This window comes from Pogonomyrmex barbatus, unplaced genomic scaffold (genome assembly GCF_055798465.1).
Source record: "Pogonomyrmex barbatus isolate J1 unplaced genomic scaffold, ASM5579846v1 scaffold2, whole genome shotgun sequence".
NCBI lineage: Eukaryota > Metazoa > Arthropoda > Insecta > Hymenoptera > Formicidae > Pogonomyrmex > Pogonomyrmex barbatus.
This window is the reverse complement of record NW_028297116.1, coordinates 24,929,146-24,946,516: the sequence shown is the minus strand read 5'-3', so window position 1 is coordinate 24,946,516 and position 17,371 is coordinate 24,929,146. Positions and strand designations below refer to the sequence as shown.

General features: G+C 30.9%; 1 protein-coding gene and 1 long non-coding RNA gene across 2 annotated transcripts; both read left to right on the top strand.

The window, feature by feature from the left end:
* The first annotated feature begins 3,308 nt into the window (after positions 1–3,308).
* Positions 3,309–6,657, top strand: LOC148936833 (uncharacterized). The gene is made up of 4 exons (XM_089076300.1): positions 3,309–3,460; positions 4,387–4,605; positions 5,549–5,692; positions 6,379–6,657. The coding sequence occupies exons 1-4, from the start codon at positions 3,325–3,327 to the stop codon at positions 6,447–6,449; spliced, it is 570 nt and encodes a 189-aa protein (XP_088932426.1). The 5' UTR covers positions 3,309–3,324; the 3' UTR covers positions 6,450–6,657.
* Positions 6,655–16,798, top strand: LOC148936832 (uncharacterized). The gene is made up of 2 exons (XR_016139100.1): positions 6,655–6,826; positions 16,640–16,798. It is a non-coding gene; the product is annotated as an uncharacterized LOC148936832 (long non-coding RNA).
* The last annotated feature ends 573 nt before the right edge of the window (positions 16,799–17,371 follow it).

Here is a 17,371-nt window from a genome sequence, read left to right as displayed (position 1 = left end):
TATTTTGGGTAGTTAAAATTATTTGCATTTTGTTATATATAAATTTAATTTTATTTATCTAGTATATTACTTATCTCTTAACATATATATCAACTCGTTAATCAACTATGACAAGAATTTTTATTATAAACTGATAAATACTTTAACAACTTTCGGCTATTTCTACAATTGTCAGCAAACATTTACTAGTCTATTGTATATTTCAACAATTATTGTCAATGTATACGTTGGAAACTATTTATTTTCGTTTAACGTTAAGATTATAGAATAAATTTTTAAAATTGTCAAAAAACCTAAAATTTGTTAAAAATCAAATCAGATAATGTGTTATCTATCAAATATTATCAATCAAATATAAATATTAATTATATTTATAGGAAAGTTTATAAAAATTTATATTACTTTTACAGCAACAGAACTATGATTGCAAATTTAATTTTACTATATTGTCAATTTTTTTTATTGTGACCTAGAATGTGAGCCTAGAGTGTATTAAAAGATCCTACAGAATGCAAAAAACTAATATAAATAAATATAATAAAGCTGTTGATAAGCTGTTAATTCCTAACTCTTAGTTCTACTAATAGAATATAAAATTATTCAGTACGTAAAGAATTTTACTGTGTATAAACATACTTAATATTTTACTATGCACACTGTGTCCCATGATTTTTGTCAGTATCATTTCAAATATACAATGTTATTTTGCAAACTACATATTCATGTAACGCATGTGTATACATATATATAAACACACATCAAACTTATATTTAAAGTAACCTTGATAAAAGTATTAAACACAAGAAAGTTAATAATCACATATAAAATGCATATGTGTTCTGCAGAAGAGAATTTTATATCTCAACTAATGTTGAAGGAATTGTAGCAACGTACATGGTGCAACGTAAAAAATTTGTATATACGGTCCTCAATATACAGGGTATACACAATCACACAATCAATGTTACCATAGGCAGGTTATACAAGGATTTCAAAAAAACGCACATGATAATTTTTTATATTTTATATAAGCATTTTTGCCTTGCAAACCTTGTTATGATATAGTTTCTAACATCCGATTTACTATCAGATGGTAAATTATCGATGTTGTCTAATCACTATAAGATCTACATGGGTACATTTTAACAGGACAGTATTGAATACATGCATCTTATTATAAAAGCGAAGAATTAGCAACAATCTGATAAGGTCAATAACAATTTATCATAAGATGAAAAATCTAGAGAGGTTAGAAAATATGTTATATTATGGCGAGGCAAAGATGCAGAACCGTCTATGACGTATTTACTACGTACATTCAATTTTAAATGAAACACATATGAAAAAACTAATAGAGTATAAAATTATTCAATACATAAAGAATTTTACTGTATAAACATACTTAATATTTTACCATGCACGCTGTGTCCCATTATTTTTATCAGTGTCATTTCAAATATGGAATTAATTAACATATGTTACATGAATATCTAGTTTGCAAAATAATATTTTATGTTTTTTCATCTTATATAAATAAAATTGTTATTGACCTTATCAGGTCGTTGTAAATTCTTCGCTTTTATAATAAGTTCCATACTATATTCAATACTGTCTTGTTGTTCCATACTATATTTAATACTGTCTTGTTGAAATGCAACCCTGAAGAATGTACAGTGATTAGATAAGATCGATAATTTACTATCTGATAGTAAATCGGATGTTCGAAAATATATCATAGCAACATTTGCAAGGCAAAATTATATTGTATAATATAATATTAAAAGATTATCATGTATGTTCTTTGTTATGGTAACATTGATTGTGTTTATTCTATATGTTGGAACTCTATATTGCAGAATGATATTCTATTTCTGAAATATTGATGAAAATAACGTAACAGCATGCATGATATAATATTTAGTATTTTTATATATATTAAAATTTTTTATATACGAAATAATGCACTCAATTAAGCCGGTATCAAACTACTGAGACTGAGATTTAGATAAGTGAATTTGTCCGATCAGAACAAGGTTCACTAAACAGGTTTTCTTTTTTTCTGATTGGGTAATTTCAATCTAATCTTAATCTCAATCCCCAGTATGATACCGGATAGATATCTATGTATACACATGCATAAACACACATCAAACTTCAAAGTAGTCTGGATAAAAGTATCAAATATAAAGAAGTTAACAATTATACATACAACGCATATGTGTTTCGCAGAATAGAATTGCATATCTCAAATAACGCGGAAAAAATTGTAACCGCATATAGTATAGCATATAGCATACAGTATAAGAATTTTACATATTGGTACATCCAAATAATGTTTTCATAGATATGTTATTCAAGGATACCAGAAAACACACATGAAATCATATCATATTGTATTAAGCATTTTTGATTTGCAAACGTTGTTGTATGATATACTTTCTCACATTTTATGTACTACCATATAATAAATTATTGTTCTTATCAAATCGTTATAAATTCTTTGCGGTTGCTTTTCGACAGTACAGTATCGAATATATGCAATTTATTATAAAAACGAAGAATTTCGAACAAATGATAAAAATAGTGATAGAAAAATAGTGATTGTTTTAAAGTGCAAAGATCTGCAGAGTTTAGAAAATACGTCATAACAACATCTTGCAGGATGTTAGTACCATGAGTCTTTACTATTTATATTCTATCTTTGGATCATGTATTTAAAGAAGCTAAAGGCCATATCAGACGATTGCGCTGCTACTTTTGCCGATTGACAATTTTACTATTACCAATCACGTTGTCTGTAATTAGGGCCTGCTACATTGTGATTAGCTGAAATGAAATCATCAATCAGCAGCCGTAGCCGTGCAACCACTAGTTTGATATAATCTTAAAGCCGTTTCATACTGGAAATTGTGTAGATTAAAATGTAACCAATTAAGAAGAAAAAAACTAGGCTCATGTTTAATGAATTTTGTTCGGATTGGTTAATCAAACGTTTGGAAGCATTTGTAGAACCAATTGGATCGCACTTCATGACGCTCGTAATTCAAAATAACTCTGTATTTTTCATGTACATTGCGTGATAAAATATTCATTCTTTTTAATTAAATTTTTTACACAGTTCTTCTTTTCTATTTTTCTTTCCAAAGAAGGGAGAAAAAGAAGAAATGATCTCTGCAAGAGATTCAGTAAAAAGAACAGTCTATCGTAATAACAAATGAACTCACAAAGAAGTGTCCTGTTCAACGCTAGATCAAGCCAAACTCAGCAAAAGAAAAAGCTTTTAAATATAAGCTAAGTAAGCTAAGTAAAATATAAATCGCAATAATGTTTACTTTATTAATGCTTTCTGATGGCACGTATCATGTATGTTTATTAAGTGATATTTATGCTAGAAGAGGTAAAAAGTGCATGTTAAAGAAATCACAATCGCGGATAAAAGCATTTATAGTGGCTATTAACGGTAAGTGCGTATACTGTTAGCACTATTGTTGCTATAAGACTTATTGATAATTTCTTTATTTTTGTTTTTGTAAGGATAATATATATTTTTTTGACAATGTTAATATATTATATTTATATTATATTTATAATATATTATATTATATTTAATTAATATTATATTTAATATAGTTTTTTAACTGTTTAGGGTATAATTTCTTTATTAATACCTTAAACATTTTTAGACATTTTAATTATTATTATAAAAATGTCTTGTAAAAGTGTTATTTTGATTCGTCAATCTATCTTAGGAAAACAGAAAATTAATCCAAAATCGATTTTAATATGTTGTTAAAGATTAGTCATTTTGTTCAATATTTAATTTTAATAAAATAATATTGATTTTATAATTGTTAGTATTTATAATTTTTAACAAATAGATCTAGAAAAAGCCAATGAGACGAGCGTGGATTAAATAAAATAAATTAACCAGTTTTTAACATAAGTAAGATCTACAATATATATTATTTAAGACTGAACGGAAGTACATAAATCGCTTTAAAAATCAAAATCTCATATAAGATTTACTTATGTTAAAATCTTAAGATCTTACTTGTGTTAAAAATCAGTTAATTTAATTTACTTAATCCACGCTCATTGGGCTTTTCTAGATCTATTTGTTAATTTAATTTATGAGTTTTTACTTTTTAATTACTTTTATAATTCTTGTTTTAGTTGCATAAGAAAAGACAGTTATATTTTAATTAGAATTGTATCTGCTTTATATTTTTATAAATATTTTTCTCATTATGTTAAAAATTGTTATATTGAAAAATATTACATTCAATATTACATTCTGTAATATTTTCAGTATTACATTCTGTAATATTTCTAATATTATGTGAAGGAAAAAATAAAGATTTCTAAAATTTATTTATATGTTTATAGAAAATATGGAACATCTTTCTGAAATAAAAAGGAATTTGAATTGGAACATACCTAAAATACAATTACAAGATATAAATCTGTACTCAATACACAAAACAGATAATCGGAAACCTCAAATAATTAAATCGGAGATATTAAAGTCTATAAAAGTAAAAATAATAAAAAAAGATTTACATCAAGAAAAACCAAAAGTTTTATTAAACCAGAATAAAAATTCAGGTAAGAGAAACAAGAAACGTTTCTTTTCTGCAAAACAAATAAATTTTTATAAAGTTAAAAGTTATTTTTTATATAAAACAGGCATAATATATTTACATAAATTATTTAATTTTTAATAGAAATTTTTGGATAAAAATGTTTTGTACTAAAATTCTTCCTCAATTGACCCCATTTTATTATTTTAAAATGTTTTATTACTTTTCAACAGTATGCCTTAACTTTTTTATATTTCAGTATTACAATAAATTTCATAAGGTAAATTAACATTTATTTTGAAATATACTTAGACATTTTTTAATATCTTTCAATTTCACTTTTTATGATTTTATAATAAATTATTTATTCTTATAAAATATCTATCCTTATAAAACTTAATGTAATATAAGAGAAATTAAAGAATATTGTTGAAATTTTTTGAAATATTACATCATGAAATGTAGTGAAAACTTGTATATATGAGATAATAGTGAAGGGCTACTTGAAAGAGAATTTTAGCAAAATATTTCTATCAGACAACTGTATATAACATTATAGAGAATATTTCAAGAATATAGAATATATAAAATTTCATCTTTTCACAAATTTTCTTAATGAAAATTTAAAAGATATTTTAGAATTAGTAGCCTTTACTCAGGATCAACAGGAATCTTTTAATATGCTGCTCAATGATATGGAAAATTTAAATGAATTTGAAGACTGTCTCAATGTAGATAGAAGTAAATAAATCATAATTATATAATATATATTTATTATATATATGTATATATATACATATATATATATTGAATTGTATTACACAAATAATAATAATTCATTTTGTGACTTAAAAAAATTAGATATATAAATTATTTGTTTTTTAATAACTGTTTGAAAATAAAATTATATATAATACTTCAAAAATGTAAATTTGTAAATGTAAATGTAAATTTATCTCTTTTCACAGGTTTACTTAATAAAGAATTAGAAGATGTCTTATGTTTGAATGTACCTTTTACTGATAAACAAGATGTATGTTTCAATATGTTACTTGATACAGAGAATACAAACTGCAATGAATACAAATTAGATTGTATTAACACGAATAAAAGTGAGTATACATTCAATACTGTTTTATCTGAACATTTTAACTGATCAAATTAGTCTCCATATTTTTGTAAATACATTGTTTTAAAATTATTGAAAATATATTTTACACTTTGTCGAATAAATAAGATAATTATTATAAATAAGAAATATATTTCTTATAATTTTTTCAATAAAGAATCTTAAAATCTATAAAGAATCAATAAAGAATTTCTTTAATCTATATTATTATATATCTATATTATTATAAATATTTATGTATATCAATCGTTAATTAGCAGATTTATACTGATACTAATGAATTAACACTAAACTTAATTTTATGTACTTTTATATTAAAAATAAATAATACTTGATAAAAATTCACACCAGTTCCAATATTAATATTAATTTCTTTAAGCAAAAATAATAAAGTTACTAGCAGCATGAAAAATAAACTCTAAAGAAAAAGTATCATAAAATTAATATCTAATATATAACGTTAATTATTATATATATGTCATATGCATTATTAGCATTTTCCTTAGCATTTCTATTTTTTTGTATATTGAATCTCACAGATAATAATTTTACAAATTGTACACTATTAACGAATACGACAAATAACATTCAGTCATCTACTAATTTTATTTTAAGAATATTAAAACAATAATAAAAAAAATTAGATACTCAAGAAAAATTATTTTTCAGATATGTCAGATGTGACTAAACCAAGTGCCAATGCTGAAGATGAACGTGAGTATCTAATGATATTCTTATAGATCTTAGGTGATGTATTATTTAATTTCTTTATTATACATTTCTTTCATTATAGCACAATTTATTTAGATTATCTAATAAAATAATAATAAAATAATGAAAAAACAGTTAACTTAAAAACAGTATACATGTTATATACATTAGTATTTTCCTTAAACTTTTTTATTTTTTTATATATTTTTTATATATTTTTATATATGTAAATTTCACAGATAATAATTTTTTAAATCATATTAATAAATACGACAAATAACATTCATCCACTGATTTATATTTTGAGCATATTGAAACAATAATAAAAAATCGGATACTCAGAAAGATTGTTTTTTAGATATGTCAGATGTGACTAAACCAAGTGCTGATGTTGATGAATATGAACGTGAGTATCTAATCATATTCTTTCTTATAGATCTTATGTGATGTATTATTTAATTTCTTTCTATGAATTTCTTTCTATAAATTTCTTACTGTTGTACCCCGGATGGGCTACAACGTTAATTTTTAGAGATAGTCGGGTCCGTTAAGCCTAAGGAGTTGGGACTCCGAGCAGGATCGAACGAATGGAAGGAAATCTTGAAATCACTAACACACTTTCTTTAGGATACTTGATTTATTTAACAACTGCACAATTTCTTGGATTGCTTATATTATTTCTTTCACACACGGTTAAACGTCGGCGGGCGCGTATCGCGTTACTCTGGCGGCCGTCGACCGAGTATGTCACCTGAGACGTTGATAGTACGGCTCGCGTGAACTTCGCTGTGCTCGTGTAATATCTTGCGCGATAATTATAATAACGATTCCGAACGACACGTAATGTTTGATTGATTCCCGACTCTGACTATTCCGCCTTGTATAGCCGGTTATATAGTCTGATCGATGCCCGGTCAGCATTCTGCTCGATTGCGTCGATCGGTTGCGTGATATTGATCAATCAATATCACGCTCGATTTGATCATAAAATTTAGGAATTTGTTGATCAGCTTTTTCGCAATGTTCTCGCGATGCATTTCTTCGGTCTTTCGAAAGACTGGTCGCGATTTCGGCGATCACACCTTTGTGTAATCTTTCGAAAGACCTTTCGAGGTTCGTGCAACCTAATTTTGTTGCCATGCGGACTACTTTTATTATTGGTTGTAGGCTTGGCTACAACATCCCCCCCCTGTTATTAAAAGAAAACGGAGGTACGAGGTTTTCGCTTCTTACATAATTTTTGTTTTTTCCCGATACATTTTTTTGGTATAATCGTTTGCTTAGAATCGAATACTTTCGCTTATTCTAACGGCGCGATTTACATTGCGTGCGTTATTGTTTCGTTTTGTTTTTTCTTCCTTAATACAATTATTATTGTTGCGATAACGATGACTATTATTAATGAGCTGCTAATTGATACAGGATATACAAAGTGTTTTTGTTGAAAAAAGGGTGTCTCGTTATTGTTTATTTCGTTTTTCATGTCATTTAATTTCTTTGTTAATTCTGTCAGGTCTGTTGCGTCTTGTATAACTTTTAATTTTAATTTTTCTGTCTTATTTGTCTTGAACGTTTCGCTTAGTAGCGTAATATTATATTTCGGTAGATGTGTTTTTATTTCTTTTCCTTTATTGGTGCTTGTAGATTTTATTGTCGCGTCTGCTGTGACTATTTTGCAATTGTCTGACAACGTTATTTTTCCTGTGTTTGTAATGGTTGTACGCGTTTCTTTATTATTTTTACATGAAATTGTAATAGTTTGTTTTGCTGGTGTGGAATATAGCCAAGAATATGAATTGCTTAAGGCTATCCATATGCTATTTTTTATTGTTACATACTTAATTTTACAATTATTATAACAGTTGTCATTTTCTGTATATATATCTATTTCGCATAGTGGGTCGGTTTTTACATTTCTTATTGGAAAGATTTGTTCGCACAAGTAATTTGTATTTATTTGCTTGCATTGTTTTAATTTTTTGTGAGTTAGTTTTGCGTACGTGTGTCTGTTAGTATCCAAAGCGATTAATGGATTGTTCGTCTCAATTAATGCGGATATATTTTGTTTGTATGGTACCGGTAGTGGTATTACATTTAATATTTCATATAGCGGAAGTGTAATTAATGGGAAATGTAGGATTGTGTATACGTTTGTTTTGTCGCAGTGCGCGCTCATTGTCGTTACTTTTTCTATTGTCTGCCAATCCTCTTCCCTTATTTTAAATGGGAAATATGATCCTTGTGGTATTTGTGTGATTGCTTCTTTAAGGCTTTTTATTATTTCTTCTAACGGTATTAGTCGTGGGTGTAATATTCCATTTTTTATCGCCGTTAGGTATTCTAGCGTGTCTTCCGCGTTTTGTGTCACTGCTGCAAGTATTGCGTTGGTGATTATAAAATGTTCTTTTATGTTTTCGTTACTTATTTCTGTTGTTAGCGTCATTTCTAGTTTTTTGATTGCATTAGCTAAAATGTTTTCGTTATTCTGAATTATTTCCTCGTGGTTGTTTATGTGCGCTATTGTCGCGTTTATAATCTTGATTTGATTCCTTATTATGTGCTCTGTCGTTTTTTGTTTGTTGTCTAGGATACTTAGTTGCTCGTTGATTAGTTTTCTATCTTCATTGTCCATTGTTCCAAATAATGTTTTGGCAATAGTTCCTATTCCATCTATTAGTCCTCGTTTCGTTTTTGTCTCTCGTGTTTTATACAGAACGTTTATTCTTTTTATTAAGTGTTTTAAACGTTGATAATTGTTTTCAATTATGACATTATAGTTTTGACATGACCCCTTGTTTGTGAGGTGTAACATTGTGCATATATTTTGCGTTTTTTGAATGTATTCTTCTATTTATTGTTCGTTCAACGCCCTGGTGTCCTCCTATAGGTGCGTTGTGATATTCATATAATATTTGTTTCTTTTCTTCTTCTTTATATTGTTTTTCTGACGCGACGTCGTCAGTTTGCTGCCCTTCTGTTATTGTTGCTACGTTACGGCTCAATGCGTCGGCGTTAGCATTTGCTTTTCCAGCTTTATGTATTATTTCGTAATCGAATTCTTCCAATTTTAATCTCCATCTGACTAAACGTGATCCGGGATCTGTTACGTTAAATAACCATATTAACGGTTTATGATCGGTAATTATTTTAAATTTTGTCCCGTATAAATGAGGTCTAAAATGTTTTACTGCCCATACTATTGCGAGTAATTCCTTTTCAGTCGTATTATAATTCTGTTCTGCTCGCGATAGTACACGGCTGGCGTACGCGACGGGTTGGTCTTGACCTACCTCGCCTTGCGATAAGACGGCTCCTATTGCATAGTCCGATGCATCCGTTGTTAGGAGAAATTCTCTCGTAAAGTCTGGATATTTTAATATCGGTGCCGTCGTTAATTTATTTTTTAACGTATCAAATGCGTTTTGCTGTTTTTCGGTCCATTCGAATTTCTCTCCCTTTTTTGTGAGTTTTGTTAGAGGTTTTGCTATTCGTGAGAAATCTTCGATAAATTTTCGGTAATATCCGGCTAATCCGATAAATGATTGCACATCTTTTACTTTTTTGGGCATAGGAAAATTTTTTACGGCGTGCAGTTTTGATGGATCTGGCGAAATTCCATTTTCCGTAATTATGTGTCCTAAATAAATCACTTCTTTTCTTAAAAATTCGCACTTGTCCGGTTGGAGCTTTAGATTGTTCTCTCTTAGTCTTTGGAGAACTAATTTTAATCTTTTGTTATGCTCTATTAAGCTAGGACAGACCAAATGGCATTCTATTAAATTCATAATGACCGTGTGGTGTAGAGAATGCTGTTTTATTTTTATCTCGCTCCGTCATTGATATCTGGTGGTAACCTGATGCGAGATCCAGTGTCGTGAAGTACTTTGCGTTGCCCAGCTGATCAAGTATATCCGTTATATTGGGCAACGGAAATGAATCTCCGATTGTGAGATCGTTTAATTTTCTGAAATCTATTACAATTCGTAATTTTGTTTTTCCTGACGCATCTGTCTTTTTGGGCACGACTAATAGTGGTGCGTTCCATTGGCTGACGCTCGGTCTGATAATTTCTTGTTTCAACATTTCTTGAATTTGTTTATTTACCTCGTCTTTGTGTTTTTCCGGTAAACGGTAAGGTCGTACGTTTACTGGTGACGAATCTGTTCGTACAGATATTTCATGCTTAATCTTTGTTGTGCATGATAATGTATCCCCTTCTAGGTGGAACACGTCATTGTATTCGTGACATAATTTTAATATAGATTTTCGTTCTTCTTCATTTAAATGTTCTGTGCGCAAGGAGTTGTTTATTTGCTCTTCTCGAGCTATTGATTTTGTCTCTTTATTTTTTGTCTGTATTGCGTTTACAGATTCTTGTATTATTTTTTCTTGTGTATTTATTTCTTCTATTATTACTTGTGGTACTTGCACAATTTTTTCTTCTTCTGTAATATTTATTATACTTATTGGGCACGTATAATTTCGTGGTTCGACTAGGCAACATCCGATAAAAATTCCAGGTATCATTTCCTCTGGTTTTGTCAATCCTATTATATTTTGGTTAGTTGTGACTTGTACGATTGTTTCGCTGCGCGGCCCTAAGGTTACGCGCCTGTATGGGTACAGTCTGAATTTCGTATTTTGAAATTGTACTAAATTTATTTTTGGATTGAACGCAGTCATGTATTTCCAAATAAAATCTGCTCCTAGGATTGCATCATATTCCATTGGCGCATTATCTCGCACTATGTATACGGGGTGTCGTATCTTTTCTCGCGACAGTTGCACCGTAATATGTGTTTTGCCCAATGTTATTATTTCATGTCCTGTTATGCCTGTCAGCTTAGTTTTTTCTTCATAGATTAGGACGTGGTCTAAAACATGTTTCAGTTTTATTATTGTTGCTGATGCTCCTGTATCAAACAAGAAATTTATTTTTCTACCTTTGGCTTCTGCAATCGGTAATGTGATTGCATTTAATCCAGTGTTAACGAGCGGTGTCCCCTTGACGTGTGCCACGCGATACTCTGACGCGGGACGCGGGACGGTCGATTTATCTTCGCCGGTTTCGCTCTTTTTATTTTTAAAATTCTTCGCGGAATTTTCTCTTCGCGAATTCGAAAAAATTTTTCCGGAAATTTTGCTGTTTTCCGGTTTTCCATTTAATGTCCAACATTCGTGCCGTAAATGTCCTATCTTTTTGCAATAGCTACACTGTTTCTCAACTGTATTAATTCGTGGTTGCCTTTCTGGCTTAGGCAGAGTATATCTATTTGAAAAACGGCTAGTCCTACAATCGTATCCGTAATGACCGATTTTTCCGCATTTTTCACAACGCGGACTAGGTGTATGCGTTTTAAATACTGGCCGGTTTCGATAGGTTAGCGTTCGCATGCTAGGTCCTCGCGTTTTTTCTTCCGCGGTTGCTCCTGCGATTGCTTCCTGTATTGTTTGATATCGCTGCGATCGTACAATTAATTTAATTTCTTCGTGTAAACCATTCTGGTAATTGTGGAGCGCCTGCTCTTTTATATTTTCTAAGATCGCGCGTTGCTGTTCGACCGTATGATTTTTTCCTTCTTCCATGGATTCGTATAATTCCATGGCTATATTTTCGGTTCGTCTGCCGAATTCTTGTGCATTCTCGTTTGCTTTTTGTTTGAGCGAGTTGAATTCGAGTTGCAAATGTGCGGTGCTTCGTTTGCTCAAATATTCTTTTTCTAATTCTCGTTTCAATTGTTCAAAGTTTATTATATCTCGCGTACGGAAATCCATCATGGCCTTGCCTTTGAATTTAGTGCAAAGAATTGCTTCTAATAGAGAATGTTCATCCGCGGGATGTATATTTTTTATCGCGTACGTACTTGCGTTTAGAAATTCGTATACGCGTCCTCGTGACGTGCCGTCGATCTCTGGGATCATGTTACGCGCGTCTTTCAGTGTGAGGAATGCCAGTGCTTTTCCCGGCTGGTTTCGTATATCTTGATACGAACGTCCGTAAGTTAGATCTAACGGGTGTGGTAGAAAATCCTGAGATATTCTCGTTCGTTCGCCCATAGGCAATTGTGTTTGTTGTCTTAATCCGTTGACTTGCACACGGAGATCACGTATTTCGTCCATTAATTCTCGAATGAGACTGTTATCGGGCGGTTCGTCGATTGTGACGCGGCGGTTCGTTCGACTTTCTTGCGGTCCATGTCTCTCGACCGAGTGTCGTAATTGTAAAATTTCGTTGTCGATTTCATTCTGTTGTTCGACAGGTGAGTGAGCCATTTCGTTTATTAGCGATTGATATATATTAAAAGAATTGAATAAGCTTCCGTCTCGTAGGTTTGTATGTATGTTTTTTCGCGCTTGTATGTGTGTGTTAGTGTGAGAGTCGGTGTCGTTCGGTTCGAGCAAGCTGTAATCTTGTTCGTCGTATGGAAATTCGCGTTCTGTTATTACGTAGACGTCTTCGTCACTATCGTATTGTAGTACGCGGCGCACGTTATCGCGTATTTCTTTTAATGCGTTTCTCGCGGTATTTAACGCGGAGATAGTATGCGGGAAGTTTACAGAATTATTTATTGACCGCGCTTTTGGCCAAGTCGCATTTGCTACGCTGTCCTTCGCTGCGGACATTCGCCTTTTTAAAATATAATTTCTTTGACTTACATTAGTAGATAAATCGCATACGCTCGCATGTTCGCTGCTTGTGCTGGTGCGTCAATTGGCTGCGTGTAGTAGTGCGTGTCGGTGAAGCGTCCTTGCTGCCTGGTATCGTTGTACACGGTCAGCGCTGGCTGGCTCTCGGTGCTCGTGGACTCTCTGGTCGTTGCTCCGCTGCCACTGGACACTCGTTGTCGTAGGTCGGCACTCTACTAATATTGCACTGTACACTTGACACAATTTCGTGGGCGGCTTATTTTTTGACGGGGCCTTTTCCGTCCGCCTGTTTTCTACAGGTCTTGTATTTTCTGCTTATTGAGGATTTGATTCTTCTGCCTGTCTATTGCTGCAGGTCTTGTATTTTCTGCTTATTGAGAATTTGATTCTTCTGCCTGTCTATTGCTGCAGGTCTTGTATTTTCTGCTTATTTTGATTCTTCTGCCTGTCTATTACTGCAGGTCTTATTTTTTCTGCTTATTGAGAGTTTGATTCTTCTGCCTGTCTATTACTGCAGGTCTTATTTTTTCTGCTTATTGAGAGTTTGATTCTTCTGCCTGTCTATTACTGCAGGTCTTATTTTTTCTGCTTATTGCGAGTTTGATTTCTTCTGCCTGTAATGCAATGCGTCGGGGCTTACCCGTTTGATTCTGCTGGCTTGATTGACGATGATCCTCTCAAGTTGTTGTTCTTGGGGATGATTTTGACTATCCCACCGCTGCCACCAAAATGTTGTACCCCGGATGGGCTACAACGTTAATTTTTAGAGATAGTCGGGTCCGTTAAGCCTAAGGAGTTGGGACTCCGAGCAGGATCGAACGAATGGAAGGAAATCTTGAAATCACTAACACACTTTCTTTAGGATACTTGATTTATTTAACAACTGCACAATTTCTTGGATTGCTTATATTATTTCTTTCACACACGGTTAAACGTCGGCGGGCGCGTATCGCGTTACTCTGGCGGCCGTCGACCGAGTATGTCACCTGAGACGTTGATAGTACGGCTCGCGTGAACTTCGCTGTGCTCGTGTAATATCTTGCGCGATAATTATAATAACGATTCCGAACGACACGTAATGTTTGATTGATTCCCGACTCTGACTATTCCGCCTTGTATAGCCGGTTATATAGTCTGATCGATGCCCGGTCAGCATTCTGCTCGATTGCGTCGATCGGTTGCGTGATATTGATCAATCAATATCACGCTCGATTTGATCATAAAATTTAGGAATTTGTTGATCAGCTTTTTCGCAATGTTCTCGCGATGCATTTCTTCGGTCTTTCGAAAGACTGGTCGCGATTTCGGCGATCACACCTTTGTGTAATCTTTCGAAAGACCTTTCGAGGTTCGTGCAACCTAATTTTGTTGCCATGCGGACTACTTTTATTATTGGTTGTAGGCTTGGCTACAACATTACTATAAATTTCTTTCATTATAGCACAATTTATTTAGATTATCTTAATAAAATAACAATAAAATTATGATAAAACAGTTTACTATCTTTATTATTTCTAGAACATTTTCTAGAGAGATAAGCTGTAAAAAATAATAGCAATTTTATAAAACTTATTTTAGAGTTTATTTTTTATGCTGTCTTGGTAATTTATTCTTTTTGCTTAGAGAAATTAATAATGTTGAAACTGATGTCTATTTCAATCAAGTATTATTTATTTTTAATATGTTATATAATATAATAGTACTTTTTTATATTAATAAAGCAATGATAAAATGTTTACATTTTTTAATCTTTTTTCTAAACACTATTGTTTTGCCTCTATTCCATATATCAAAAATTTTATATTTATATAATGCATTAAAAAATGAAGAATCTAATAGAACATGTTTTGGAGAAAAGATGCATAGACTTTTAAATCTCAATTGTATTATTTTTTTTCTAGCTTCTGAATATGTTCCTTCACATTCTGCAAGTCCTTCATCAACTTACTCGAATGAAAATAACAATACAAAAATTAATAGAAAAAAAGTTTTAATTAATAAATCCAATACATTTAGTGGCCTAGACATATCCAATGTTCATTCACCAGGAACGAAAACATGTGAAATGTATGTCACAGAATCAGGAAAACAAACAAAAAAAAATTGTTGTTTTTATTGCAAAAAACTGCAGAGCAAAATAGCACGGCACTTAAAAACTGTGCATTATAATGAAGAGAAAGTTAAAAAATTTGCAATATTACCGAAGGGAAATTTCGAGAGAAAAAAAATAATAGAAACGATTCGACGAAATGGTAATTTTCAATTTAACACTAAAAGAACAATAAACAATGGAGAACTTATCGTTTGTAGGCGACCGAACAAAAAATTATGTAAATCTGCAAGCAATTTCTTACCTTGCGTTAAATGTAAAGGATTTTTTCAAAATCATCTCTTCGTCATCATTTTCGTCGTTGCACTGGACGTAATAGCAAACATAGTAAATCAATAATGGTATTGGTCGTACAATTGTTACAAGAACTCATGAAGTAGCTAATAAAATTCTCAAAACAGTTGTTTTCCCCGAGACGATGAAATAACGCGTGCAATAAGATACGATCAGTTAATAATTCTATATGGGAGCTTTGCTTAAAGTACAGATTACAGCATCAACATGACATGATTCGGTCTCGTTTACGATTGTTAGGATGTTATCTAGTAACTCTCAGAACAAAAAGTGAAAATATTAGTGATTTTGCCTCGTTATACGATCCAAAATTTTATGATGTCGCAATTGCTGCTGTCAATTCTATAGCAGGTTTTGATGAAAATAAAAACATATATAAAACACCATCTGTAGCATTTAATCTCGGCACGTATATGAAACATATCGGAGAAATTTTTATTACTGAATGTATAAAAAATCACGATCCTATAAAAATGAAAGCAGTTGAAAACTTTTTAAAATTATTAAGACAAGATTATGGAACAAGCATTAATAGAACAGTGTTAGAAACACAAATGCAACGAAAGCGACAAAAAAAGATTATACTTCCATCGACAGAGGATATTAGGAAATTGAATGATTATTTAATGGACATGCGACAAAAAGCTTATAACAATTTAATGAAAGAATATTCATATAGAAATTGGTTAATTTTGCTAGAAATAACACTCATATCTATGCAACTGTTTAATCGTCGACGAGCTGGGGAGACTGAAAGAATACAAATATCAGAATTTAAAAATTATCATTGTATTGACGAAGAAACGAATAGAGATATTTACAAATCGCTGTCAACAGAAGGAAGAAGATTAGCAAAGAAATATATCCGTTTTGAGATACGTGGTAAACTTGGCCGTACCGTTCCTGTCTTACTTCATTCTGATTTATTGAAATATATGTTATATTAAATTTCCGTTCAGATGCTAAAGTGCATCATGAAAATCCTTATCTTTTTGGAATACCAGGTTGTGATAAGAAGAGATATAAATATTTAAGGGCTTGCAATTTAATGCGAACATTTTCAGAAGCTTGCGGAGCAAGTATGCCACACACATTACGTGGAACACAATTAAGAAAGCACATTGCCACTAAATGTTTCTTCATAAAATATTTCTCTGAATTTATTAGAGCATCAAGTAGATGACTTATCAAATCATTTAGGACATACAGATAAAATTCATAAGGAACATTATAGATTACCTGTTGTTAGTCGAGATATTTTACAAGTATCAAAACTATTAGAATGCCCAAGATGAAGAAGAAAATAATAATGAGGATGAAAGTGATGATAATGGTATGTGTGTGTGTATTTTTTATTAAATAATATGTACAGAATATCCTAAATTTATCGTAATAAGTTAAATCCTGAATCCTGAGATAAATCCTGAGAAATTTCTGAGATCAAAACAAAAATCTTAAAATGACTTCAGACTACAGTAGTTTTAAACTAAAAAATTTTTAAAGTTGACCAATCGAACGCTCTGAAATTTATCAGGCTTATTACACAATATTAGAACATATTACACAATAATAAAGATTCTAAACATCTATTCTATTCTCGAAATTAATTTCATTTATTTATGATATTTACACGTGACAATTATGATAGTTCGATGCATATCGCATTTCAATACATTTTTTATTTTATTGTTATTATTTTCATACTTAATTAATAGCTCATACATAAGAAAATAAAACTAAGAAGCGATTCCATCAATAATATATGTAGAATTATTCAGTTTAGAGAATAACAGATGTTTAAAAATACTTATTATTGTGCAATATGTCATTCGCATTAGATATACACATTTCATATAGTTTAATTAAACCTTTCTTATTTGAAAACTATTATTGTAACTC